At 44.1% G+C, this 26,864-nt stretch overlaps 1 protein-coding gene across 2 annotated transcripts in view; it reads left to right on the forward strand.

The window, feature by feature from the left end:
* Positions 1-861: 861 nt before the first annotated feature.
* Positions 862-26,864, forward strand: part of CMTR1 (cap methyltransferase 1) — a 56,832-nt gene continuing 30,829 nt past the window's right edge. For both annotated transcript variants that reach the window (XR_014710972.1, XM_084624164.1), the window contains exons 1-3: positions 862-984; positions 6,306-6,437; positions 14,255-14,406. Coding sequence is in view for 1 of the 2 variants with exons in the window: in XM_084624164.1 (XP_084480290.1) it covers positions 6,311-6,437; positions 14,255-14,406 (279 nt within the window). In the remaining variant the exon portion in view is untranslated. The remainder of the gene's footprint in view (positions 985-6,305; positions 6,438-14,254; positions 14,407-26,864) is intronic.

The raw sequence follows: 26,864 nt of genomic DNA on the forward strand, positions 1-26,864 counted from the left end.
GATAGTAGCTGGTGCCAGAAGCTTCAGAGGGAATGAGCGGAACATGGCAATTCGGAGTGATCAGTCCTCTGTCATCCAGTCTCAGGTGCTGGCAGTCAGAGGTTTAGGGATACCCAGAGCATGGGGTTGCATCCCTGACCATCTTGGCAAATATCCAGTGTTGGACCTGTCCTCCATGAATTTATCTAATTCTTTTTATGAACATAGTTATACTTTTGACCTTCACAACATCCCCTAACAACCAACGCCACAGGTTGACTGTGCACTGTGTAAAGAAATACTTCCTTATGTTTGTTTTAAACCTGCTGCCTGTTTATTTCTTTAGGTGACCCCTCGTTGTCGCGTTAGGTGAAGGGGTAAGTAACGCTGCCCTGTTCACTTTCGCCACACCACTCATGATTTTATAAACCTCTGTCCTATCTCCCCTCAGTCGTCTCTTTTCCAAGATGAAAAGTCCTAGTCTTTTTAATCTCTCCTCCTATGGAAGCTGGGCCTAGCTCCACCTCTCCGTCCAGCCCTAGGCAGTAGCCCACGGGGCCTTAGGGTTTCTGCGTCCATGCAGAGAGACTGCCAGGGCCAGCCCCCAGGGCGGCGCGGGGAGTGGGGACGGGGGAAAGCCGGGTACCCCAGAGCGCCGCCCTGCTCGTCCGGCTCTAGCCCCTCCTAGTGGCGGGGCGTGGCCCAAGGATGCCCCGCCCCGCAGCGGCGGGCCCCGACTAATGGTCCCGCCCCCTTCTCCTTCCTCCTCATTTCCCTCCCGTCCCCGCCCTGTTTTCAACCCGCTCTCGGGTCGCCCCCCCGGCCCCAGCGGCTCTGGGCGCAGGCGCGGAGCCGGCTCATACGTCACTGGCAGGCGCCAGGAGAGAGGGAGGACCCTGAGCGCGACGGGGAGCTGGAGAAACGAAAGTGAGCGGAGCGGAGTCGGCCTGGTTCTCTCGCCTCCGCCGCCTGCGGGCCATGGTGCCGGCCTGAGACCCCGCCCCAGTGAGTGCCGCCCGTGACCCTCAGCCCTGCCGCGCCCGCCGCCCAGGGGCCTTCCTGCTCCCCGCGGGGAGCTGCCGGGGGTCGGCGTTTGCCCCAGTCCCCAGGGCCTGGCTCTTGCGCGGCGGCTGTGCTGTGCCTCTTCCCTGGTGCCCTGCCCCTCCTCCCCTCCCCCCATCGCGGGCGCGCCCCTGCTCCCGGCCCGCGGAGCGCTCCCGGGGGCCTGCGGTGGAAAGAGGCTGGAGAAACACGAATCCCTGCGAACGGTGTCCCGCTCTGCGCTGCCCTCTGGGGACGCCGCCCTGAGAGCAGACTGCGGGCCCCCAGTGAAGTGGGCCCCCTTGGGCTAATGAATCTGGCTGATGCTGCGGTCTTTTGTGAAGGGCTTTGTACGTACCTCCTAATTCCGAGTAGGAGAGAATCGCTGGCACCTGTGGGTCTAATTTTGCCATTGGTTACAATCCCGCAACACCCACTTACATTCGCGACATCCCTCGACGTGTATCTCTTGGCAGAACTGTGCTCAGTTCCTTCCTGCTGACGCTACTGTAAGAGTAGCTTCAAGGCCCCGTGGCTCCACCTGGGTGGATTTTTAGTCTGGATGGTTCTGTGGTCCTGTCGGACCGTTAGCGTTCAGTTCTTTATTTCCTTGGGTTTTAATCCTGTTAGACTACAAACACTGATATTGTTTGTTCTTCGTGTTAAATATTTAACTGAGATTCCTGCAGCACTTCACCTACCCCAACAGAACCTAGCTCTTGCTCTTAAGTAGTGTATGTATTTTTATCCCTATGTCGCATTCCGTTCCCTGGCATTTTTCCCAGCAAACTCCTCAGGCTTGGTTGAGTTCAATGGAGGGTAATTGACTCTCATTTGTTGCTGCTCCCCGGGGTTATGCAATGGTTATTTATCTGTCAGCAAACTCTTCAGTAACATAAGAATGGACATATTAGGTCAGACCAAAGGTCCATCTAGCCCAGTATCCTGTCTTCTTACAGTGGCCAATGCCAGGTTCCCCAGAGTCAATAAACAGAACAGGTAATATTCAAGTGATCCATTCCTGTCGCCCATTCCCAGCTTCTGGCAAACAGAGGTTGGGGACGCCATCCCTGCCCACCCTAGCAAATAGCCATTGATGGAGCTATCCTTCATGAATTTATCTAGTTCTTTTTTTGAACCCTATTATAGTCTTGGCCTTTACAACATCCTTTGGCAAGGAGTTCCACAGGTTGACTGTGCACTGTGTGAAGAAATATTTCTTTTTGTTTGTTTTAAACCTGCTGCATATTAATTTCATTTGATTACCCCTAGTTCTTGTATTAACACTTCCTTATTTACTTTCTGCACACCAGTCATGGTTTTATAGACCTTAAGCATATCCCCCTTAGTAGTCTCTTCTCCAAGCTGAAAAGTCCCAGTCTTTTCTTAATCTCTCCTCATACAGAAGCTGTTCCGTACCCCTAATAATTTTTGTTGCCCTTTTCTGAACCTTTTCCAATTCCAGTTTTTTTTTAAGATGGGGCAACCACATCTGCGTGCAGTATTCAAGATGTGGGTGTACCATGGATTTATATAGAGGCAACATGATATTTTCGGCCTTATTATCTATCCATTTCTTAATGATGCCCAACATTCTGTTAACTTTTTTGACTGGTGCTGCACATTGAGTGGATGTTCTCAGAGAACTATCTGCAATGACTCCAAGATCTCTTTCTTGAGTGGTAACAGCTAATTTAGACCCCATCATGTTATATGTATAGTTGGGATTATGTTTTCCAATGTGCATTTACTTTACATTTCTCAACACTGAATTTCATCTGCCGTTTTGTTGCCCGGTCACCTAGTTTTGAGAGATCCTTTTGTAGCTCTTCGCAGCCTGCTTGGGACTTAACTATCTTGAGTAGTTTTGTATCATCTGCAAATTTTGTCACCTCACTGTGTAACCCTTTTTCCAGATCATTTATAAATATGTTGAATAGGACTGGTTCCAGTATAGACCCCTGGGGGATACCACTATTTGCTGCTCTCCATTCTGAAAAATGACCATTTATTCCCACCCTTTGTTTCCTATTTTTTAACCAGTTACCAATCCATGAGAGGACCTTCTCTCTTATCCCATGATAGTTTACTTTGCTTAAGAGCCTTTGGTGAGGGACCTTGTCAAAGGCTTTCTGAGAAGCTAGGTACACTGTATCCAATGAATCCTCCTTGTCTACATGCTTGCTGACCCCCTCAAAGAATTTTAGTAGATGGATGAGGCATGATTTCCCTTTACAAAAACTATGTTGTCTTTTCCCCAACAAATTATGTTCGTCTGTGTGTCTGATAATTTTGTTCTTTACTATAGTCAACCAGTTTGCCTGGTACTGAAGTCAGGCTTACCAGCCTGTAATTGCCAGGATCACCTCTGGAAACCTTTTAAAAAAATTGGCGTGTCATTAGCTATCCTCCAGTCATTTGGTACAGAAGCCAATTTAAATGATGGGTTACAGACTACAGTTAGCAGTTCTGCAATTTCACATTTGAGTTCTTTCAGAACTCTTGGGTGAATACCATCTGATCCTGGTAACTTATTACTGTTTAGTTTATCAATTTGCTACAAAACCTGCTCTAATGACACCTCAGTCTGGGACAGTTCCTCAGATTTGTCACCTAAAAAGAATGGCTCAGGTTTGGGAAACTCCCTTACGTCCTCAGCTGTGAAGACCGATGCAAAGAAATCATTTAGTTTCTCCGCAAAGGCCTTATCATCTTTGTGTGCTCCTTTAGCAAATTGATCGTCCAGTGGCTCCACTAGTTGTTTAGCAGGCTTCCTGCTTCTGATGTCCTTAAATTTTTTTTGCTATTACTTTTTGAGTCTTTGGCTAGCTGTTAAAATTCTTTTTTTGCTTTCCTAATTATATTCTTCTACTTAATTTGCCAGGTTTTATATGCTTCTTTCTATTTTCCTCACTAGGATTTAACTGCCACTTTTTTAAAGGATGCCTTTTTGCCTCTCACTGCTTTTTACCTTGTTGTTTAGCCACAGTGGCACTTTTTTGGTTCTCTTACTATGTTTTTTAATTTGGGGTATACATTTACATTGAACCTCTATTATGGTGTCTTTAAAAAGTTTCCATGCAGCTTGTAGGGATTTCAGTTTTTGCGCTGTACCTTTTAATTTCTGTTTAACTAACTTTCTCATTTTTGTGTAGCCCTCCTTTCTGAAATGAAATGCTACAAGTTGGGCCGCAGGGATGTTAAATTTAGTTATGTTATCTTCACTACTGCCAGGCTATATTCACCTCTTGGACAAGATCCTGTGCTTCACTTAGGACTAAATCAAGAAATGCCTCTCTTCTTGTGAGTTCCAGGACTAGCTGCTCCAGGAAGCGGTCATTTAAGGTGTCAAGAAACTTTATCTGCATCCCATCCTGAGGTGACGTACCCAGTCAATATGGGGATAGTTGAAATCCCCCATTATTATTGAGGTTTTTTATTTTCATAGTATCGCTAATCTCCCTGAGCATTTCACAGTCACTATCACCATCCTGGTCAGGTGGTTGGTAATATATCCCTACTGCTATATTCTTCTTATTAGAGCATGGAATTACTATCCATAGAGATTCCATGGTACAGTTTGGTTCATTTAAGATTTTTACTTCATTTGATTCTACGCTTTCTTTTACGTATAGTGCCACTCCCCTACCAGCACAACCTGTTCTGTCCTTCCGATATATTTTGTACCCTGGTATTACCATGTCCCATTGATTATCCTCATTCCACCAAATTTCTGTGATGCCTATTATATTAATATCCTCCTTTAATATGAGGCACTCTAGTTCACCAGTCTTATTATTTAGACTTCTAGCATTCGTATATAAGCACTTTAAAAACTTGTCACTTTTAGCTGTCTGCCAGTACATGATGTAATTGAATTGGACTTTTTTTCATTTGACTGTTTCTCATCAGATCCTACCTGTATTTTATCATCTTCCATCCTCTCCTCCTTCTTAGGACATAGAGAATCTCCAATAATAGATCCTCCCCTAAGGGATGTCTCTGTCTGAACCACGTGCTCCTCCGCACCTGTCGACTTTCCCCCAGCCCTTAGTTTAAAAACTGCTCTATGACCTTTTTAATTTTAAGTGCCAGAAATCTGGTTCCATTTTGGTTTAGATGGAGCCCATCCTTCCTGTATAGGCTCCCCCTTTCCAAAAAGTTTCCACAGTTCCTAATAAATCTAAACCCCTCCTCTCTCTACCATCATCTCATCTATGCATTGAGACCCTGCAGTTCTGCCTGTCTAACTGGCCCTGTGCATGGAACTGGAAATGTTTCAGAGAATGCTAACATGGAGGTCCTGGACTTCAATCTTTTACCTAGCAGCCTAAACTTGGCCTCCAGGATCTCTCTCTTATCCTTCCCTATGTCATTGGTACCTACATGTACCATGACCACTGGCTCCTCCCCAGCACTACACATAAGTCTATCTAGATGTCTCAGGAGATCCACAACCTTTGCACCAGCCAGGCAAGGCACCATGCGGTTCTCCTGGTCATTGCAAACCCAGCTATCTGTGTTTCTAATGATCAAATCCCCCACAACTTACCTGTCTCTTCCTAATAACTGGAGTTCCCTCCCCCAGAGAGAGATCCTCAGTGCGAGAGGATACCATGATGTCATCTGGAAGGAGGGTCCCAACTAATGTAATTTAATAGGAAAGACAGGTCCCAACTAATGTAGTGTAATGGGAAAGAGACTTCTGTATGCATCCTTATTTACAGCTTTGCTATAAAAAGGGTGGGAAAACTATTTTTAAAAATCCGCGTTTGCAGGATCAGGTTTCAGAATGTTCTGCCTCCTTCAGAAGAAGTTGACTCCTTTATGCAGCTTTTCAGAGGAAACTGAAAACACCCACTGAACTGACCTTACATTTCCTCAATTATGTACTGCTAGTGCAGAACGAATCTCTAATATGCACTGTTAAAAAGCCCTTTTGGAGCCAAATCAAATGTCTGAGTTCCCAAGTGTGGGGAGACCTCTCACCAGTTACTCTTTCTTCTCCTGGTTGCGGGGTTTCACATACAGTTGTGGTTTAAATTGGTCAACAGTAGGGAAAGCTGCTGTGTGTCCTGGTTCCCTATTTTTGAACTAACAGCTTTGGATGGCAGCCAGGGAAAAGCAACGACGTTTATCTGTGGCAGGTTTTGGAGGCAAAGCATAGTGCCCAAATAGCATGAAAAACCATGCACTCTGCTGGACCGCAGCAACAACACAGACCTTGCCCCAGTATTGGAGGAAATGAACTTGCTGGATGCTTACTGTTTGTTCTCTCCTTGCAGTAAAAATGAAGAGACGAGCAGAGCCTGAATTTAACAGCAACCAGAAGCAGAAAAAGAGGGCAGAAGATCTGGGACTGAACCTCAGTTCCACTTCCGATGATGAACCTCCATGTAGTAATCATGCAACTCAAGGTAAGATCAGAAGTAGTACGGGCACCAGAGTTGCAAGGAGATAGCCTTGTAGGAAAGGCTGCTTTTCTCTTCAGGGATTTAATTAATCAGCTGGAATTGAATGCAGGTATTCTGGATCCCAATTCAGTGCCTTAACCCCAAGACCATCCTTCCTCTCTAGAAGGAAGGACTATACAGTTTCTATCCCCAAACTGGGGGTGGGGGGGAATTAATTTTTTCCCCTCCATAATCTTATCTGGACACTCTTTACTGCCATCTGAAAATAACAACGAATCATATAACCTTTGTTTGCTTTGTCCCTTGTATCTACTCTTTTTCTTTTGTACATTAGAAATATTGAGAGTGTCATGGATGGACTTACCTGGACGACCTTCTGAATTTCTCAAAAGATGCATATTGTGAGCTCATGCACCTTAATTGAAAGGGCAGTGTGCTGAATCCAAATGTATCCATTCTCTGTAGTGTTAATTAGTCACTGAAGTTGAATAACCTTAACAGAGGTTTTTAAAAGTCGTTACATTTCCCTTCTTCTCTCCACTGCTATAACTTTCACAGTTCTCTGTTCTTCTGCTGACCTCATTTCACTTGTTCTTCAGTCACTACCTGGATTTCTAACATTAAAAAACAGGCCTGAAATATCGAAACGAACACACAAACCCCCTCATTACCCCCATATCTATCTGTCCATTAGGAAGAAGCAGAAAAGGTATCGGTGTCACATTCAGGCTCTTGGGAATCTGCCAGTATAGCCTTCAGTTTGGCACACCTCAGGCATCTCTGTGTGCACACAGTAGGCTCTGCCACATTGGTTGCAGATGGCTGTGATTGAATTTAGCATGAACTCTGATAAATTTATTTTGTAAATGTAAAATGGTATTTGACCACTGGATTGATTAACTCCTTCTCCCAAACCAATTTATTTGTTTTAAAACCTAACCTTCATCTTGGTCAAATGGTTTCTTAAAAATAAGATTGCTATTAAAGCTGGTTTAATGATTCACCATTTGGCTGTAACTCAGATGAAATTTAGTACTTTATTAATTGGTGCGATTGTGTTCTGTAAAATTCATCACACGTCTTTTTTTTCCTTTGAACTCACTTTAGATATACATTGCATCAGGGAGTATGCCCTGTGAGATGTTACTCTATTTTTAAATACCAGATATATTGCTGCCCTGTTCAACTGTAACGGAGGAGCAGAAGGACCTTGGAGTATTGGTTGATCATAGGATAACTATGAGCTGCCAATGTGATATGGCTGTGAAAAAAGCTAATGAGGTCTTGGGATGCATTAGGAGAGGTATTTGCAGTAGGGATAAGGAGGTGTTAGTACTGTTATACAAGGCACTGGTGAGACCTCACCTGGAATATTGTGTGAAGTTCTGGTCTCCCATGTTTAAGAGGGATGAATTGAAACTGGAACAGGTACAGAGAAGGGCTACTAGGATGATCCGAGGAATGGAAAACTTGTCTTATGAAAGGAGACTCAAGGAACTTGGCTTGTTTAGCCTAACTAAAAGAAGGTTGAGGGGAGATATGATTGCTCTCTATAAATATATCAGAGGCATAAATACCGGAGAGGTAGAGGAATTAGTTAACCTCAGTACCAATGTGGACACAAGAACAAATGGATATAAACTGGCCACCGGGAAGTTTAGACTTGAAATTAGATGAAGGTTTCTAACCATCAGAGGAGTGAAGTTTTTGAATTGCCTTCCAAGGGAAGCAGTGGGGGCAAAAGATCTATCTAGCTTTAAGATTAAACTTGATAAGTTTATGGAGGAGATAGTATGATGCGTTAACATGGTTTTGATAATTAAATATTCATGGTAAATAGGCCCAATGGCCTGTGATGGGATATTAGGGTGGAATCTGAGTTACCCAGGAAAGAATTTTCTGTAGTATCTGGCTGGTTAATCTTGCCCATATGTTCAGGGTTTAGCTGATCGCCATATTTGGGGTCGGGAAGGAATTTCCTCCAGGGCAGATTGGAGGAGGCCCTGGAGGTTTTTCGCCTTCCTCTGTAGCATGGGGCACGGGTCATTTGCTGGAAGATTCTCTGCTCCTTGAAGTCTTTAAACCACGATTTGAGGACTTCAATAGCTCAGACATAGGTGAGAGGTTTTTCGCAGGAGTGGGTGGGTGAAATTCTGTGGCCTGCATTGCTCAGGAGGTCAGACTAGATGATCATAATGGTCCCTTCTGACCTTAGTATCTATGAATCACTGATGTATTGAAGAATGTGCTATCTCTTACTCCTGATCTGTTTCCTTTCTCCTAGAGCCATAAGAGTAACTGCTGCATTAGTTCAGATGAAAGTCTTAAATGACAATCCTAAATAATGTCTTGGATTCTCAATAATGTTTTACAGATTAACTGACAAGGTCCTTGTAGAGGCAGTTATGCCTGTCTCTTGCTTTGGCAGAGTAATTCTTTGCCTAAAAATTTGTGATTTTTTTTTTTAAAGGAGGATGGTCATATTACTCAGGTTAATTATATTGTCATTACAATATTGCCCATTAAGGCCTTAATGGAACTTTCTTAAGTATATTTTTTCTGCTTTAAACTCATTTTGCCTTTTTTCCCATATACCTGCAAAATCCTGATTTCTTATGTTCACATTTAGACTTTTTTTTTTAAATGTAATAGCTTTGCCCACTCTTGGGTTCTAACTGGATAGCATTAGCCATGGAACCACAGTGGTGCCCAGCAGCTCTGCTTATGCTGAATGGCTGATTGCGAAGCTGTGCTAAAGTGTTAACTGAGTGACTTCCATTGACTAAGATGGGAGTTGTGGCTAATGTCTTCTCCCACTCAGACTACTTTGAAAATATTAGGCGTCAGGCAGTATTCCAGCTCAATATGGGAGAAGGCAGCTTTGTGCCCTGCAGTGCAGAAACCTTCCTAGCTCCCAGTCAATCCTATAGGTGCTGACTCCGTGGGTGCTCCAGGCTGGAGCTGGGCCTCTTTAACTAGGATGTGGCTGTGGTGACACTTGCCAGACAGTCTCTGGTCTCTATTCTTGCTAAATGTTCCCAGCCAATAGAGAGAATTATTGAGCGATCACTAAAAATATTCTACAAAATCTTGGCAACCTGATGTCTCTGAAAGAGCTGTTTCATCCTCACTGGGAACGACATGTCGGTGCCAAGGACCCTTGGGGCCAGGGTGGATTAATTTCAGTCACCAATTTAAATCACCACGTGGAAAGCCACAATTTAAATAACCAGTTTTAATCAACTTTTCCATTTGTGCTTCAGTTATTTTCTAAAGAAAGGTGCATTTTTACAGGTTGATATAGCCATTAAAACATGTTGATTTACAACTACATAGAGCCTTTATGCTAGATTTGGTACATCTTTTTGCTACGTAGAAGGGTACAGTATAACTATATACACTTATTTAAGCAATTATATAGCTTAATATTTAGATTTTTATTGTATATTTTTAGTATGTTTAGAAAATTGTGAGTGGTATTGCTTCTTTACTACTTTAGTTTTGCTTCTGGTTTGTGCCAAGATGCAAAATAAATAATTAGACATATATAGGAATGACATAGTAGGTCATGCTGGTGGGGGAATAGCACTATATGTGAAAGAAAGCATAAGCAAATATAGTAAATATCTTAAATGATTCAAACTGTACCACTGAATTCCAGACTTGAATAATAGCAGTAGGAATATACTACCGACAACCTGACCAGAATGATGATAGTGATCGTGAAATGCTCAGGGAGATCAGAGAGGCTACAGAAACAGAAAACCCACTAATAATGGGAGATTTCAACTATCCCCCATATTGACTGGGTACATATCCCCTCAAGACGAAATGCAGAGAGAAAATATCTAGGCACTGTTAATGTCTGCTTCTTGGAGCAGATGTTCTGGGAACCCACAAGGGGAGAGGCAAGCTCCTGAAAGGAGCAGAGGATCTTGTTCAAGAGGTGAATATAACTAACCACTTGGCATAGTGACCATAATGTAATTAAATTTAACATCTTTGTAAGAGGGAAATACCAAAGAACCCCATCACGGTAGCATTTAACTTCAAAAAGGGAGTTCAAAAAACTACACAAAATGAGGAATCTAGTTAAATAGAAATTAAAACAAACAGAAGAGTGAAATGCCTGCAAACTCCATGGAAACTATTTAAAAACACTAAAATTTAATTTGAGCCTCTATTTATACCCCAAATAATAAAAATCAAACAGTAAGAGGACCCAAAAAACGCCACCATGGTTAAACAGAGTAAAAGAGGCAGTTAGAAACAAAAAGACATCCTTTTAAAAATTGGAAGTCAGTCCTACTGAGGAAAATAGAAAGGAGCATAAACTCTAGCAAGGCAAGTGTAAAAGTATTATAAGACAGACCAAAAAAGAATTTGAAGACCAACTAGCAAAAGACACACAAATAGCAATTAAAAAAAAAAAAGTACATCAGAAGCCTGCCAAATAACCAGTGGGCCAATGGATAATTGAGGTGCAGAGAAACTAAATTAATTCTTTGCCTCAGTCTTCACTGCAGAGGATGTGAGGAAGATTCCCACACCTGAGCCATTCTTTTTAGATGACAAATCAGAGGATCTGCCCCAGATTGAAGTGTCGATAGAGGAGGTTTTGGATCAAATGTATAAATTTAAGAATAATTCACCAGGACCAGATGCTATTTACCCAAGAGTTCTGAAAGAACTCAAATATGAAATTGCGGAACTCCGAACTGTGGTATGTAACCTATTGCATAAATCAGTCTCTGTAGCAGATGACTGGAGGATAACTAATGTAACACTGATTTTTGAAAAAGGCACCAGAGGTGATCCTGGCAATTACAGGCTGGTAAACCTAACTTCAGTACCAGGAAAACTGGTTGAAACTATAGTAAAGAACAGAATGATCAGAGAGATAGATGAACATGGTATATTGGGGAAGAGTCAACACAGCTTTTGAAAAAGGAAATCATGCCTTCCCAGTCTGTTAGAATTCTTTGAGGGTGTCAACAAGCTTGTCGACAAGGGTTATCCATTAGCTATAGTGTACTTGGACTTCCAGAAAGCATTTGACAAGGTCCCTCACCTAAGGGTCTTAAGCAAAGTAAGCAGTCATGGGATAAGAAGGAAGGTCCATTCATGAGCTAGTAGCTGGTTAAAAGATAAGAAACAAAAAGGGTAGGAATAAATGGTCAGTGTTCATAGTGGAGAGAGGTAAACAGTAGGGTCCCCCAAGGATCTGGAAAAGGGGGTAAACTCTGAAGTGGCAAATTTGCAGACGATACAAAATTACTCAGGATAGTTAAGTCCGAAGCTAACTGTGAAGAGTTACAAAGGGATCTCTCAAAACTGCGTGACTGGGCAGCAAAATAGCAGATGAAATTTAATGTTGATAAGTGCAAAGTAATGCACAGTGGAAAACATAGTCTCAAATAGACATACAAAATGATGGAGTCTAATGTAGTTGTTACCACTCTAGAAAGATCTTGGTGTCGTCATGGGTAATTCTCTGAAAATATCCACTCGGTGTGCAGCGGCTGTGTGTGGTAAAAAACCAACCAAACAAAAAGCTAACAGTGTTAGGAACTATTAGGAAAGGGATGGATAATAAACTAGAAAATATCATAACATCCCTATATAAATCCGTGGTACACCCACAGCTTGAATACTGTGTGTGATTCCGGTCACCCCATCTTAAAATAGATATTAGAATTGGAAAAGGTACAGAGAAGGGCAACAAAAATGATCGGGGGGGTATGGAACAGTTTCCATATGAGGAGAGATTAAAGACTGGGTCTGTTGAGCTTGGAAAATAATGGGAGTAATGGGGGTTGTGACAGAGGTCTATAAATCATGACTGGTGTGGAGAAAGTGAATAAGGAAGTGTTATTTATCTCTTCACCTAACACAAAAACAAGGGTCACCCAATGAAATGAATAAGCAGCAGGTTTAAAACCAACATAAGGAAGCACTTCTCCACACAACGCACAATCAATCTGTGGAACTTCTGATAGCCAGAGCAAGGCTTGAAAAACTCATGCGATCAGGATGATCAGGAATCTTTCCTGGGCAAGTGCCTTCAATCTCTTGAGTCAGCTTTCCTTTTAAGAGAGGTTGTGTTAGTCCTTATGGTTGTGAAGGAAACCTTCCAAAAGTGACCCAAGTGTACCTGGTGCAGCCATGGCTGCTTTTGTGCTGCTTGTGGTGTTATGGGGAGGGGAGTAGGGAGGTGGAAAGGACTTGACAGCTGCTATTAGGAGCACAGGGAACCCGGTCATTGCTGCTGGAACCCCAGCCACTGCTTCAAAGAGTAAATGACCCTGGGCAGGTCCTCTACCACTCCCTGCAGCAGGGGATACTGATGGGTGTCAGCATTTGGACCATTGAACCCAAGCAGAGGGTTGCACTGTGGGGTTCCCACAGAGCTCTCTGCTTGGTAGGATTATATAAGTTGTATGATACCCCACAGAACCCTGTGGTAGGAAGGTAGTCGGGAGGCTTGCTACCAGTGGTGGTCAGGCCAGCCGGGGCTGCCTTGCTCCTTAGCCCACTGCTCCCTGTTTTTGGGTGAGATGGGGTCTGGTTCAGGAGGAGGGAAAACTCAGTCCCTGCCACCTTATCCAAGGATCTTATATGTCGGGTGGCTGGGAAATGACACGCACGCACACACTGGGAAGCTACAGTCCAACATTTAAGTTTGATTTTGTGGGGGTGAGGCAGTATTTTGTGGAGGTAGCAAGAGCTGGCAATAAATGATGTCTATGTGAAGGGTTTGCATGTCTGTGGAGGTTTGCACTGGTGTAGCTCCATCAGTCTAATTACACCAGTGTAAAGTCCTCAATGCTGACTGGGCCAGAGAGACTTGGTGAGCAGGTATTTGAGAGAGAGCTGGAGCCTTTTACACTGACCTACTCCCAGCAAGTGGGTAGAGTTTGGTTTCCAGTGTAACAGAGGTTTCATGTAAAAAGCTTTATTTTGTTCTTGGTTTTTTTATTGATAAATACCAGCATCTGCCTTCCTGGAATCCAGTGTGCTGGGCTGGTATTCCACTCTAGGTCTCCGGCATGCTTCGCTGAGCTGTGCATCTGCTCAAGGAGGAGTATTGTCCACCAACTTTCCCACATAATCTCATTCAGTAACAGTCCCACTGCCCGATAACACTACCTCTAGGAGGTTTGGCAGCTGCCCACTCTTTGTTGTTGTGGAAGATTCTGCCATATGGGGGTCTCCTCAGGATTGCTGAAATTCGGATCACTTTCTGACAGCATTTCAGTGTACTGCTCAATTATAGAGGGCTAAGGAGAAGATGTGTTCAATACAAGGCTATGGTACATCTGCACCTTACATATGCAAGGTAAAGAATTTGGTCCTACCTATATGCAGCAAGATAAGGATAATTAAATATCCTAGTTCAGGGCATAAGTGGATTATCATTGTGGTCAAGAATGACCCCCACTTTCCCCATTGGTATTATCAGGTACGGTAAATCCACATATCTAAAACATTTTCTACTAGTCGGAAAAGAGTGTGAATTGGTGTTTATCACAAATGTAAATGTCAGCTTGTTCTCAAGGGAGAAGTCAAGTGGCAGCCCGGGGGAGAGGGTTGTCTTTCACCTTCTTTATGGTGGAATGAGGTAGCAAGACAGCTGGTATTTTGTCTTGAGAGTTGTATCTGAAGTCTGCATGCTCCCCACAGCCAGTCTGAGCTATTGAAGCAGATTCTTTACTATCCCCTAGCCTTCTGGGATGTGAATTTGGAATTCCCATATACAGCTTCCCCTCTGATTAGCGAAACAAACGCTTGTTAATTTCTCCCCTCTGTTTCATTTTCAGAGTCTTCCAGTAGCGGCAGTGGGTCTGACAGTGAGAGCGATGAGAGGCGTCCAGTCTTCGGCTCTGGCAGCAATGAGTTCAAAGCAGACTCTCTTGTGGAGGGCACCTCCTCCCGCTACTCCATGTATAACAGCGTCTCCCAAAAGCTCATGGTAGGTCAAAGTCACTTTCGAGCATGCTGCTAAAACTGGATGAGCAGCTGAGAGCAAAATTGAGTACATTCTGCTGTGAGAGATGCCCCTGGCATTCACCATTGTATCTTTCAAGCTCAGGATTTATGCAGAGCGCTGTTCTGTTTGCACTAATCGCAGTCAGTGATGACTGACGGCGGGCAGATCAGATGCTAATTAGAAGGCTAGAACCATGGTGAATTTCATCTTTCTTAGTAGCAAGGGAGACTCAGTCCAACTAACTCTGTGATCCATTCAAATCCAAGTCAGCCTTGCTGCACACACATTCTGTACAGAAACTTATTCCTATTAGCCCCAGGCAGCAGAATTTCAAGGAAGTTTGTGGCTCAGCAAATCTTTGAAATACATTTAAATGTAAATGCATTTGTGAGCTTGAGGCGCTGGAGTCCTGCATCATTTGTAAAACTTGATGAAGATCATTGTTATATCACCATTTCCAAATTGGGGACCTTTCCACTGAGGCAACTGCAGAAGCTTTTATTAAAGTGTCATGCAGGCTTTACTTTGCTATAAGTACCTTGCTATAACTTCAGAGCGGGCCTTCCAAATGTTACTAAAAATAATCTTTCCTTCAAGTAGCACCAGATCCCCTGTGGGCTTCTGAGACGTCAGCCTGAGAGTGGGCAGCAACTTCTAGAGCTAACAAATATCAGAAAAAGGGGACGTGAAAGTAGTGATACCCCTTTGTGACATGGGAATAGCACAGGTACTAATGGCACAGCCAACTGGAGAGCTGGTGACTTCACCTGGTAGAGCACAATGGATTCAGTGTGAGTTCTGACTACAGTGGTGTGCGCGTGTGTGCATGGACAGAGTGAGTTTGGTCACCAAATGAGGGATTTTGCAAATTAAGTCCACTTTGGACACCAACAGTGGCAAATCCAACGCCTGGCTTTCTGAGTATACTTCACTAACTAGCCCTGTGTGTGTTGGAGAAAAGACTGCTAGCTCGATCTTCTAGGGTGTGGCATTTGTCAGTGAAGTGCTCATGCCATACAATATTAACCACTTATCTTGACGCTGCACTACACTTTTCAAGCCTTGTCCCGCACATGCCTGCCTAACTTGTAATTTCAGGTGACCAATTCTTTTTTTTGATCCTCCCGTCTCTGATAGTTGCCTACATGATGCATATTTCTTCCAGCCTTTGCTTCTCTGTAGCATTGTGACAGGGTGGTCTGAAGCCCTGGAACTTGGACCAAAGCCCAAAAGACCCAGTGGGAAGACTTTTGCTTGGCTGCTGACTGCCCAGGAAAGAAAGATGGTCAGAGGAAGAGCTAGCTGGAGCCACTGGAGATGCTATACTGGAGGTAGGGCCCCAAGTGGAGGGTGGGTGGTCTTTAAAGTCCCCAGTTGCAGACATTAAAACATTGAAAGAGACGGGGATGTTAAGATGGATAGCAGATGGAGACTGAACAGTGACTAACAGCAGAGTCCAGAAAATGCCAAGAAGAGCAAAGCAAATAGGAGGATCAGCAGTGGGCTGAGATGACCCCGCCTGACCGCAGAATGGGAGAATCCAGAAATAGAAGAAGATATGGAGGCAAGTCTCTTGACATTCAAAAGGGTAACTCAGCCCTGCAGATGGCCACAAGATCATCTGGCTTACCCCATATCTCACTGGAAAGGCTCTACAAGCCTAGTGGACTGGAGAACCAAGAAGCCTAGGGCTACAGAAGGGTTATGGAAACCCTGTAGAGATGGTAGTATAATCCAGAGATCTAGCAACAAAAGTCCTAGTCCTTCTGATATAGAAATTCTGAAGACCCTTGAAGATAGTAAACATCTGAAGGAATTTATTTAAAAAATGGATTAAGTCCAGAAACGTTGCATCTTTGCTCAAATGACCAAGATACTTGTCCTGGAATTGTTTCTATCCAACCTGCTAGGTGATCTTCAGATCTGGGCTCTGGAGCAGAGACTGAGGAACTCTTTCTCCTAATGTCAGGATTTTCTCTCTGTAAGGCAGAAGCAGGAACAATGTTGAATCTGGTTAAGAACAAATCCCATCATTACTTGTGAGGTGAACGTTGTGGGATGGGAGACCCAAAAAGAAGATCGCTACCAATGTGACAAACTGTGGCACCTGAGGAGGTTTTGTTCCAGGGCTAAGACCCACTCCTGGGGAAAATTTGGTAACTTTTCCATGTTGGGTGGGGGAGACCTTCGCTTCAAAACTAGTACTACTAAAAGGAAGGCTAGTAAAAGCCTTGGTGGATTTGAGAGTCACCTGACCCTGGTTCAAGAACATGTTGAAACATACACAGCCAATAAACTCAATAACAGTTAGGTGTGTCCATGGAGACACTAAAGCATGTTCCCTGGCAGCAGTTAAGCTCCAAGTAGATGGACAAGAGATTCCTATGAGAACGGGCATGGCTGAAAAGCTTCCTTTTCCCTGTAGTATTGGGGAAAGATCTTCCTAATTTCACTAACTTTTTAATAAAGGAGACTGATAGCCTGACTTCAAGTAGTAACAGTCATAATCAGTTGGGAAAAGGTTTTAAGGAAGAAGAGGATGAGGATCTATCTTCCCTTTTTTCAGATATTTTTGAAGGAGAGGGGAAAGACTCACCCTACCAGGGGAGAAAGGAAAAGGGCTAAGGGCTTGCAAGTATCCATATATACAATATGGATATTGCTAAATATCAGCAAGAGGGATTATGCCCTCAAACCTTTCTCTAAAGGACTAGGTGAGAAGAATGTTGGTCAAACTAAATTCCCTTACCGTATAGTCCAGAATGGTATATTGTATGGATATGTGAGCACCCTAAGACTGAAAAGTGAGTGAAACAGCTGGTAGTCACCAGGGTTTTAGGCAGGGGCTCATGAAGATGGCTCATCAAGTCCCTCCCCGTAGGCCCACTTAAGGAACAAGAGATTTTACAAAGATTTTTCTGGCCCAGTGTTCCTGAAGAAGTAGCTTAATGGTGTCAGTTCTGCCCTGAATGTCAGTTGGTGGCACCAGAAGCAATTAAGACAGATATCCATTGATTGAGTCCTACTGTACACATACAATTTGAAAGGATTGTAATGGATATTGTGGACCCCGTCAGAATGGAGTACCCAGGGGAACAGATACATTTTAGTTATTTGACTGTATAACCCGATATCCTGAGGCATTCCATTTACACAGTGCTACTGCCAGGAGAATTGCAGAGGAGCTGGTGACCATGTTTACTAGGGTGGTGTGACAGTTTCTTGCGGTGCCCAGGACTGGGAGTCACCATTGTTTCCCTCCTACCTCACCAAGAGAGAGTCTGGCTGGTGCTAAACTGGTTGACCTGATCCGCCAGTCTTAGCCACCCAAGCAGACTCCTCAAAGCCTTGCAAGCCCTCACTTCCCCTTGCAGGTTAGCAATAGGTGCATTCCAATCCCTAAGCTCCTCTGAAAGCATCCCCCTGTAGTATCCAGTCCTTAACCACTGGACGCTCACAGAAATTATCAGGTATGTTGTTCCCAAAAGCAACGGTGTACACACACTGCTTGACTGGTAAAACTCACCAGTCAAACTCACTGGTAAAAAATCAAGTCCTTTATAACATCACAGCACTGAAATATATTTATTGTGAATCAAAGGTTAAGTTTTAAAAGGTAGCGAGTGAAGATAAATGGAAACAGGGTTACACATATAACATAAAATGCAATCCTACGTCCATACTTACTAATGGTTACCTTTCCTATTTAATAAAATCTTTTTCCTATTTAATAAAGTAGATTCCTATTTAATGAAGATTTTTCTCCCAAGGATTCAGTCTTTGACAGTGCTGCTGGTTTTCAATCAAAACCAGGATCCAAGTTTTCATGAATACCCCATCCCCTTGAAGTGATTTCTTCAGTAAATGGACACCTCAAATGGCTTTCTTTTCTCCAGGTAGAGTCCCGTAAACATTTGAAATGCCCTCGTTGGTTGGTTGGTCTCTAGTGTGCTGACCCCATGTCAACTTTGCATCCTTATGTTGACTTGACATGCAAATGTAGCTCCCATTGTGTCTGGGTTATAATGTTTAATTCACATCAGAGGACAGGGATAGGTGAATAGACATGCTTTGCCTGGTAGAAAATCTGTTGGTCAACTCTGCCTTGTTACATAGTTTAAAACACGTTTTCAGTAGGAGCACATACCTCTTTAAATATCATCTGGACATACGTATCATAGCGATATTAATGACCAGTGTGATACCAGCTTTTGTTTGACATTGGTCAAGGCACAGCTCTTTCATGGTATTTATCCATAAGTAGTATTAGGTATAGTGAGTTTCAGATCTGTTAGGAATTGTTGACATTAAGGCCGTGTCTACACTAGAGCCCTTACAGCGGCACAGCTGTGCTACAACAGCTCTGCCGCTGTAAGATCTCAATGCCAACGGAAGAGAGCTCTCCTGTTGGCATAATTAAACCACCCCCAGCGAACGGACATAATGCTGTCCACGCTGGTGCTTCTGTTGGTGTAACGTATGTCACTGAGGGTATGTCTACGCTACAAAATTAGGTTGATTTTATAGAAGTCGATCTTTAGAAAGCGATTTTATACAGTCAATCGTGTATGTCCCCACTAAGCACAGTCGGTCAGCGGAGTGCGTCCTCAATACCGTGGCTAGCATCGACTCATGGAGTGGTGCACTGTGGGTAGCTATCCTACAGTCCCTGCTGCCCATTGGAATTCTGGGTTAAGCTCCCAATGCCTGATGGGGCAAAAAACATGGTCGCGGGTGGTTCTGGATACATGTCGTCAGTCTCCCCTCCCTCCCTCCTTGAAAGCAATGGCAAACAATCGTTTTGCGCCTTTTTTCCTGGGTTATCCATGCAGACGCCATAGCATGGCAAGCATGAGCCCGCTCAGCTCAGCGCTGCTGTTGTGAGCATTGTAAACACCTTGTGCATTATCCTGCAGTATGTGCAGAACCTGGCTAGGAGCCGCCAGCACAAGGACAATTGTGAGGAGGACATGCACAGAGATGTTCCTGAAAGCACGAAATGTGGCAATTGGGACGTCATGGCGGCAGTGGGGCAAGTTGATACAGTAGAACGCCGATTCTGGGCCCGGCAAACAAGCACAGGCTTGTGGGACCGCATAGTGTTGCAGGTATGGGATGATTCCCAGTGGCTGCGAAACTTTTGCATGCATAAGGCTACTTTCCTGGAACTTTGTGAGTTGCTTTTCCCAGCCCTGAAGCGCAGGAATACAAGATAACACCTGCCCTGACGGTTGAGAAGCGAGTGGCAATAGTCCTGTGGAAGCTTGCAAAGCCTGACTGTTACCAGTCAGTCAGGAATCAATTCGCAGTGGGCAAATCTACGGTGGGGGCTGCTGTGATCCAAATATCCAAGGCAATCCGTGACCACCTGCTAGCAAGGTTAGCGACTGGGAAATGTGCAGGTCATAATGGATGGCTTTACTGCAATGGGGTTCCCTAACTGTGGTAGGGCGATAGATGGAACGCATATCCCTATCTTGGCACCAGACCACCTTGCCAACCAGTATGTAAATCACAAGGGGTACTTCTCAATGGTGCTGCAAGCACTGGTGGATCAGAAGGGACGTTTCACCGACATCAGTGAGGGATGGTCAGGAAAGGTGCATCTTTAGGAACTCCGGGCTGTTCGAAAAGCTGCAGGAAGGGACCTTCTTCCCAGACCAGAAAATTACCGTTGGGGATGTTGAAATGCCAATAGTTATCCTTGGGGACCTAGCCTACCCCTTGCTCCCAAGGCTCATGAAGCCATACACAGGCATCCTGGACAGGGGTAAGGAGCAGGTCAACTATAGGCTGGTGGTAGAATATGCCTTTGGATATTTAAAAGCCTACTGGCGCAGTTTGCTGACTAGTTTAGACCTCAGTGCAACCAATATTCCCATTGTTATTGCTGCTTGCTGTGTGCTCCATAATATCAGAGAATAAGGGGGAGACGTTTATGGCAGGGTGGGAGGTTGAGGCAAATCGCCTGGCGGCCAGTTTTGAACAGCAAGACACCAGGGCGATTAGAGCGCAGCTAGGTGTGCTGCGCATCAGAGAGGCTTTGAAAAACAGTTTCATGACTGGCCAGGCTATGGTGTGACAGTTGTGTGTGTTTCTCCTTGATGCAAAACCGCCCCCTTTGTTGAATTTACTTCTCTGTAAGCCAATCCCCGTCCCCCGATTTGACCACAGCTGACAAAGGAAATAAAGTCCCTATTGTTTTGAATCCATGTAGTCTGTCTTTGTTTAAAAAAAAAAAAAGTGCGATCACTGACAAGGTTGCCCGGGTGGGGTGGAGGGAAGGACAAGGCCACATTGCTTATTGTAGTCACACTACAAATCAAAGCTGTTTGAATGACAGCCTTCTGTTGCTTGGGCTATCCTCTGGAGTGGAGTGGCTGTGTGCCCGGAGCCTTCTCTCCTCCTCCCTCCCTCCCCCACCCCCCCAAGCTTTCTTGGGCGTCTGGATTAGGAGGATATGGAACTTGGAGAGGAGGGCAGGCGGTTATACAATGGATGCAGTGGCGGTCTGTGCTCTTGTTACCTTTCCTGCAACTCCACCAGATGCCTGATCATGTCCGTTTGCTCCCTTATCAGCCGCAGCATCTCCTCCTGCATATTCTGATCACGCTCACTGAATGCTTTCCTGGCCGCTGCCACTGAATGGTCAGGAAAGGTCCATGCATTCAGCTGTGCCCTATCAGCGTGGGAGGACTGCATGAGCTCGGAAAACATGTCATCGCAAGTGCTTTTTTTTTTTTTTTTTTTTCTTCCCACCTTTTAATCTGTGATAATCTCAGAGACTGAGTTGATACGGGGAGCATAGAAATATTTGCACCTGCAGGGGGGATAAAAAGGGAGAATAAAATTTAAGAGGATACATTTCTGAGAACAAAAGGGAGACACTTTCACAGTGAATCAAGCAATTCATAGCAGACAGCACCTGTGCTTTAGGTATAAGGTCGCATTTTGCCTTTTATATTGAGCGCCTGCTGGTATGGTGACACATCACACACAGCTGGGCAACAGAATTCGGTTTTCAGGCAGCCATGATAAGCCAAAGACTACACGGGGTTGGCTTCTTCCGCCTTCATAACATGTGGGAATGGTTTCAGACTGCAGCGCCCTCCTTTCCCATAGCAAGCAATGCCAGTGGGGTTTGCTGTTTAAAAGGAGGGGTTGCAGTTTTGGGGTGGATGTGCAGCACATGCCTCCCCGCCACCGCGTGGCTATTCTCCAGGATGATCCCTTTTAGCCAAGCACAGATAGTCCAGGACGAACAGGGTCCTTTTACTGTTCCCTTACAAAAATTCCCCTATTTCAACTAGGTGACTGTGAATGATATCGCTCTCCTGAGGCTGACACAGAAAGATAAAGCCCGAATGTTGTATGAGTGCGACCAAAACCCAGGATCGTTTGCTGCCCTGCTTTGTGCTGCAATGATTCCAGAATACTTGGTACTGGCTTGGCGTGGTAAAGTGTCCTACTGTGGAGGACGAAATAAGGCAGCTCTCTCAAGAAACCTTCTGCAAAGCCTTTCAGAGTACCTCCAGGAGAGCTTCATGGAGATGTCCCTGGAGGATTCCAGTTCCATCCCCAGACACGTTAACAGACTTTTCCAGTAGCTGTATTGGTTGTGAATGCATCCCAATTCTTCAGGGCAAATCAAACATTAAACACAATTGCTTTTAACCCCTGTACTGTAGTTACAAATGTGCACTCACCAGAGGTGCCTTCTCCACCTTCAAGGTCCAGCAACTCACCTTGGGAGGGTATTGGCTCTAGGGTGATGAAAAGGTCCTGGCTGTCAGGGAGAATGGATTCTCCACTTGCCTGCTGCGCATTCTCCTCCTCCTCTTCCTCATCCACAAAAGCCTCTTCCGTGTTGCGTGAGACTCCCCCCTTGCAGGTGTCCAGGGTCAGTGGTGGGGTACTGATAGGGTCGTGCCCCCCCCAGAGAATGGCATGCAGCTGATCATAGAAGCGGCATGTATAGAACTCTGACCTAGAGCGACCGTTTGCCTCCTTTGTCTTGTAGTAGGCTTGCCTGAGCTCCTTAACTTTCATGCAGCACTGTTGTGTGTCCCTGGTGTAGCCTCTCTCCACCGTGCCCTGTGTGATTTTGGCATAGATATTAGCATTTCTTCCTTTTGATCAGAGTTGTGCCTGCACAGATTCTTCTCCCCATACAGCAGTCAGATCCAGTGTCTCCCGTTTGCTCCATGCTGGAGCTCGTTTGTGATTCTGGGACTGCATGGTCACCTGTGCTGCTGAGCTCGCCGCGCTGACCAAACAGGAAATGAAATTCAAAAGTTCCCTGGGCTTTTCCTGTGTACCTGGCTAGTGCATTGGAGTCGAAAGTGCTGTCCAGAGCGGTCACATGGAGCACTCTGGGATAGCTCCTGGAGGCCAATACTGTCGAATTGCACAAAGCTGCGTCTGCACTACCCCAAATTCGATCCAAGAAGGTCGATTTTAGCGCTACTCCCCTTGTCGGGGAGGAGTACAGCAGGCAATTTTAAGAACTCTTTAGGGCGACGAAACGAGGTTGGTTGTGTAGCCGCATTGCTTATAAAATTGACCTAACATGGCTAAATTCGACCAGCCCTTGGGTGTGTTTTTTTTTTTCTGCACCTCTGAGCGACAGTTTTGCTGACAAAAGTGTTAGTGTAGACATAGCCTAAGTAGTGAACCCTTTGTCAGCTGGCAATGAGTGGTTCTTAGGGTCACAGGTGGAAATCCCAAGAGAAATTCAGATGGATCAGGGAGCTAATTTCCAGGCATCCCTGATAAGAATTATACCAACTCCTGAGCATTAAACCCCTGCAGATGACCCCTTATTATTCCCATATAGCCTAGTGGAAAGGATTGTTCAATCCCTTAAAAAAGACGTTGAAAAGCTATGTAGTCAGAACTTAGATGAAGGGTTACAGTGTTGCTTTGTCTCTTATTTTCATATTGAGAAGTCCCCCAAGCTCAGTTCAATTTGTTGTGCGGCCATCAGCCCTCGTGGTCCATTAGACGTGATTGAAGAAAGTTGGGAGAGACAAACGGTTGATTCCTCTAGTGTTATGTTATAAACATGAGGAACATACTTGCAGAACACTTCCACTAGCTAAAGAACATTTAGAGAATGTCCAAGCTAGACAAGCTAGGTGGTACAATAAACAGGCCCGGGAACAACAGTTTAGGATGGGGAGTAAAGTTCTGTTGTTACCGAAAATGAGCTGCTAGGTAAATGGCAAGGCCCATTTATTATAATAAGACCAGTAAAACTGGTGGATTATGACATCAAACTCTCAGAAAAGAGAGAGATACATTTGTTAAATGTGTTAAACTCTGGATTTAAAGGAAAACTAGGAATTTAACATCAGTTCTCCCTGAAGTACATAATAATGTAATTATGACAGATTAAAAAGTACAGGAGACAGGAGATCATCCCACAAAGCAGTGGATTAATTGCTGAACATGCAGATTAGAACTGGTGTATCAATAAATTCCAGCATATAGTTTCTGCTGTGCCTTGAACAAATTATGTGATTCAGTATGTTATTGACAGGGAAGGGCATGCTCCTCTCCCCAGAAGATCATGTCAGATTCCAGGACATCTTGAAACTTAAAAGTGGAGGAGGAAATAAAGCAAATGTTAGCTCTGTGAATAATTGAGCCATCAAACAGCCCTTGGGTGCTCTCCAATAGTGATAGCTAAAAAACAAACAAACCTGAGGAAAGCCACTTCTGTATAAATTTAAGAAAACTGAATGCCATTTCAAAATTTGATAATTCCCCTATGCCACAGATAGATGATTTGTCAGATTTATTAGGCAGTACTACATACAGTACCTTGGATTTAGCCTCAGGTTATTGGCAAGTTCCCCTTGAGAAGGAGTCCAAATGTAAAACTGCCTTTACCTTGTCTCAGGGACTGTATCAGTTTAAGATAATGCTGTTTTGCTTGTTTGGAACCTTAGCAACATTCCAGTGCCTTGTGCACTGGCTATTATGGCCTTATGTAGGCTATGCTATGGTGTACCTAGATAACATCATTTACAGTCCTGATGGGGAAAGTCCCCTGAAGCACATAGAGTTGGTGACAGGTGCGATAGCTAAAGCCATTTGACTGTTAATCTTCAAATGTGTTGCTGGGCAGTTCTGAGACCAGATAATGAGGATATATTGTTAGCAATGGAAAAATTAAGCCAGAAGTGTCCAAGGTTAAAGCAGTTATGGAGGCTGCAATCCCCCTCACAAAGAAAGAGGGGAGATCTTTCCTGGGATTAGCTGGCTATTATCATAGGTTTATTCTCCAGTTATCACAGATTACTGTTCCTCTGATGGATTTAGTAAAAAAGCCAAAAAGAAAAGGGCTAAACTAGACTGAAGAATGTCAAATTGCTTTTGATGCATTAAAAAAGGCCTGTAGCACAGAACTCCTCCTGTAAATCCTGTCTTAAGAAACCCTTTATAGTTTAACCAGAAGCATCTGAAGTAGGATTGGGGGTTGTATTAATCCAAGAGAAGAAAGGAGAAAAATACCTAATCTCCTGTATTAGTAGGAAACTATTCCTAAGGGAGCAATGGGTCAGTGCGCTAGAAGAAGAATGTCTTGCAATAAAATGAGATGTAGAAATGCAAAGATATTACTTGTTAGGCTCCATTCTCATCCTAGTAACTCATCACCATCTGCTCACCTGGTTAAATACAATGAAGGATAAGAACACATGCTTTACTAGGTGGTATTTAGCCCTACAACTGTATTAATTGGAGAGAACACTTGGGAGCAGGAAGTCAACACAAAAATGCTGACCACCTGTTGAGATATAGAGAGATGCAGATGGAAACAGTAGTTCCCTCTTAAGGGGAAGGGCATGTGACAGGGTTGTCTGAGGCTTTGTGGAGCTGTATGAGTTAGGGAAGCCTTTTTCCTCTTTTAAGAAGTTTCTGTGGCTTATAAAACTAATTGTGTTGCATGAGATATGATTGAGTAAAAGTTATATGAATGGAGTATGAATGTTTCCCTTTCCTCCCCCCACCTGTTTTGTCTATTTATGGTGCAGCATTTTCCTGTTCTAGTTCCTTTTTCACTTTCTTTGGGAATTAAATAAATTCCAGAGTTTGAGTGCAGGCACCTTGAAATAAGTTGAGGCTGTCATGACAACAGTTAGCCAGGAAAACAGGAACTAATCCAACTATGAAAAGATCCAGTGAGGCTTGGTGAGGAAGGTAGAGTCTGGGCCAGTCAAGGCAGGGGTAGGGTCAGGTAAGAGCAGCTTTCCTGTGTGTGTGAATGGGGAGTAGTTCTGAAAGATTGCAAGCCTTATGCGTGCAGGTAAGGCTGAAGCCTGTGAACTGAGACTGCTGCCTTCAGAATGAAAACCCGGATGCTCAGACCAGGAAGTTGAGAGCAGAGTACTGAAACTGTTATGCAGTCAGTTTGAAGGCTGAAAGCTACAGGCAGGCCGAATCTGGATGCTGGGATGGTTCAACCTCATGAGCTGGTGCAGCATTGAGGAAGATTTGCATACTGAAAACCCTGGCTGTAAAATCAGAATTTCTTTTGGTTTGTTTCTGATGCTTTGGCACGTCCTTTCGCAGTTTGGGGAAAGGTGAAATAAAATTTATGTTTAACCCTCTGCAAAGAAAGCACCTGTGACTTTGTTTTATTAAAGCTACGTCCATCACATTTAGAGCCAGAATCTTTATAGAAAGGCTGCCAGCTGAGCTTTAAAGACGATCACCAACCCCCTCCCATGGATTACACCACTTTTGTCTGTTCTAATAAAATAATAGGATTTCTCTTTGTAATATGCCCTAAATGGACTACAGCATCCCTGTGCTTAGAGTAGACAGACAGCAGGGTGAGAGTCTTTCTCTGTGCATCCAGTTCTGTGTAGGCCTTTATCTCTAGGGCTCGTAAGTGCTTTGTTAATACAAATAATAAATATCTGACCCTCATCACCATAGTATCTGAGCGCCACGATCATTAAAGGATTTTATTCTCCCAACACCCCTGTGAGGTAGGGAAGTGCTGTTTCCATTTTATACCTGGGAAACTGAGGCATGTGACTTACCAAAGGTGTCATAGGAAGTCCGTGGCTGAGCCAGGAATCAAATCCAGCTCTCCTGCATCCCAGTCCAGTGCTGTAACTACGAACTGTCTTTTCTGCTGCCCTGAGAGTCTCTCAAGCACCTAGCACAGATACGTGCATTTGGGAAGTTTAATTTTTTTTACACTGTTGGGTATAAAGATTTGATGGTATCCGTCAAAGTGTTTGCCAGAGGGAGACTAACAATTTTGTATTAGCAGGAAATTAAAAACCAAAAACCCTTTGGTACTAAATCTTTGTTCAAAATTCAATGGCCGTAGAAGTCAATATGTAACTGATTCAGTAGTTGTCAGATTTGACCAGTGTGTGTGTTAGGAATTCATTGCCAGATAGAATAGACAGTAGAACAGC

The sequence above is a fragment of the Lepidochelys olivacea genome (assembly GCF_965140295.1).
Source record: "Lepidochelys olivacea isolate rLepOli2 genome assembly, chromosome: 3".
Lineage (NCBI taxonomy): Eukaryota > Metazoa > Chordata > Testudines > Cheloniidae > Lepidochelys > Lepidochelys olivacea.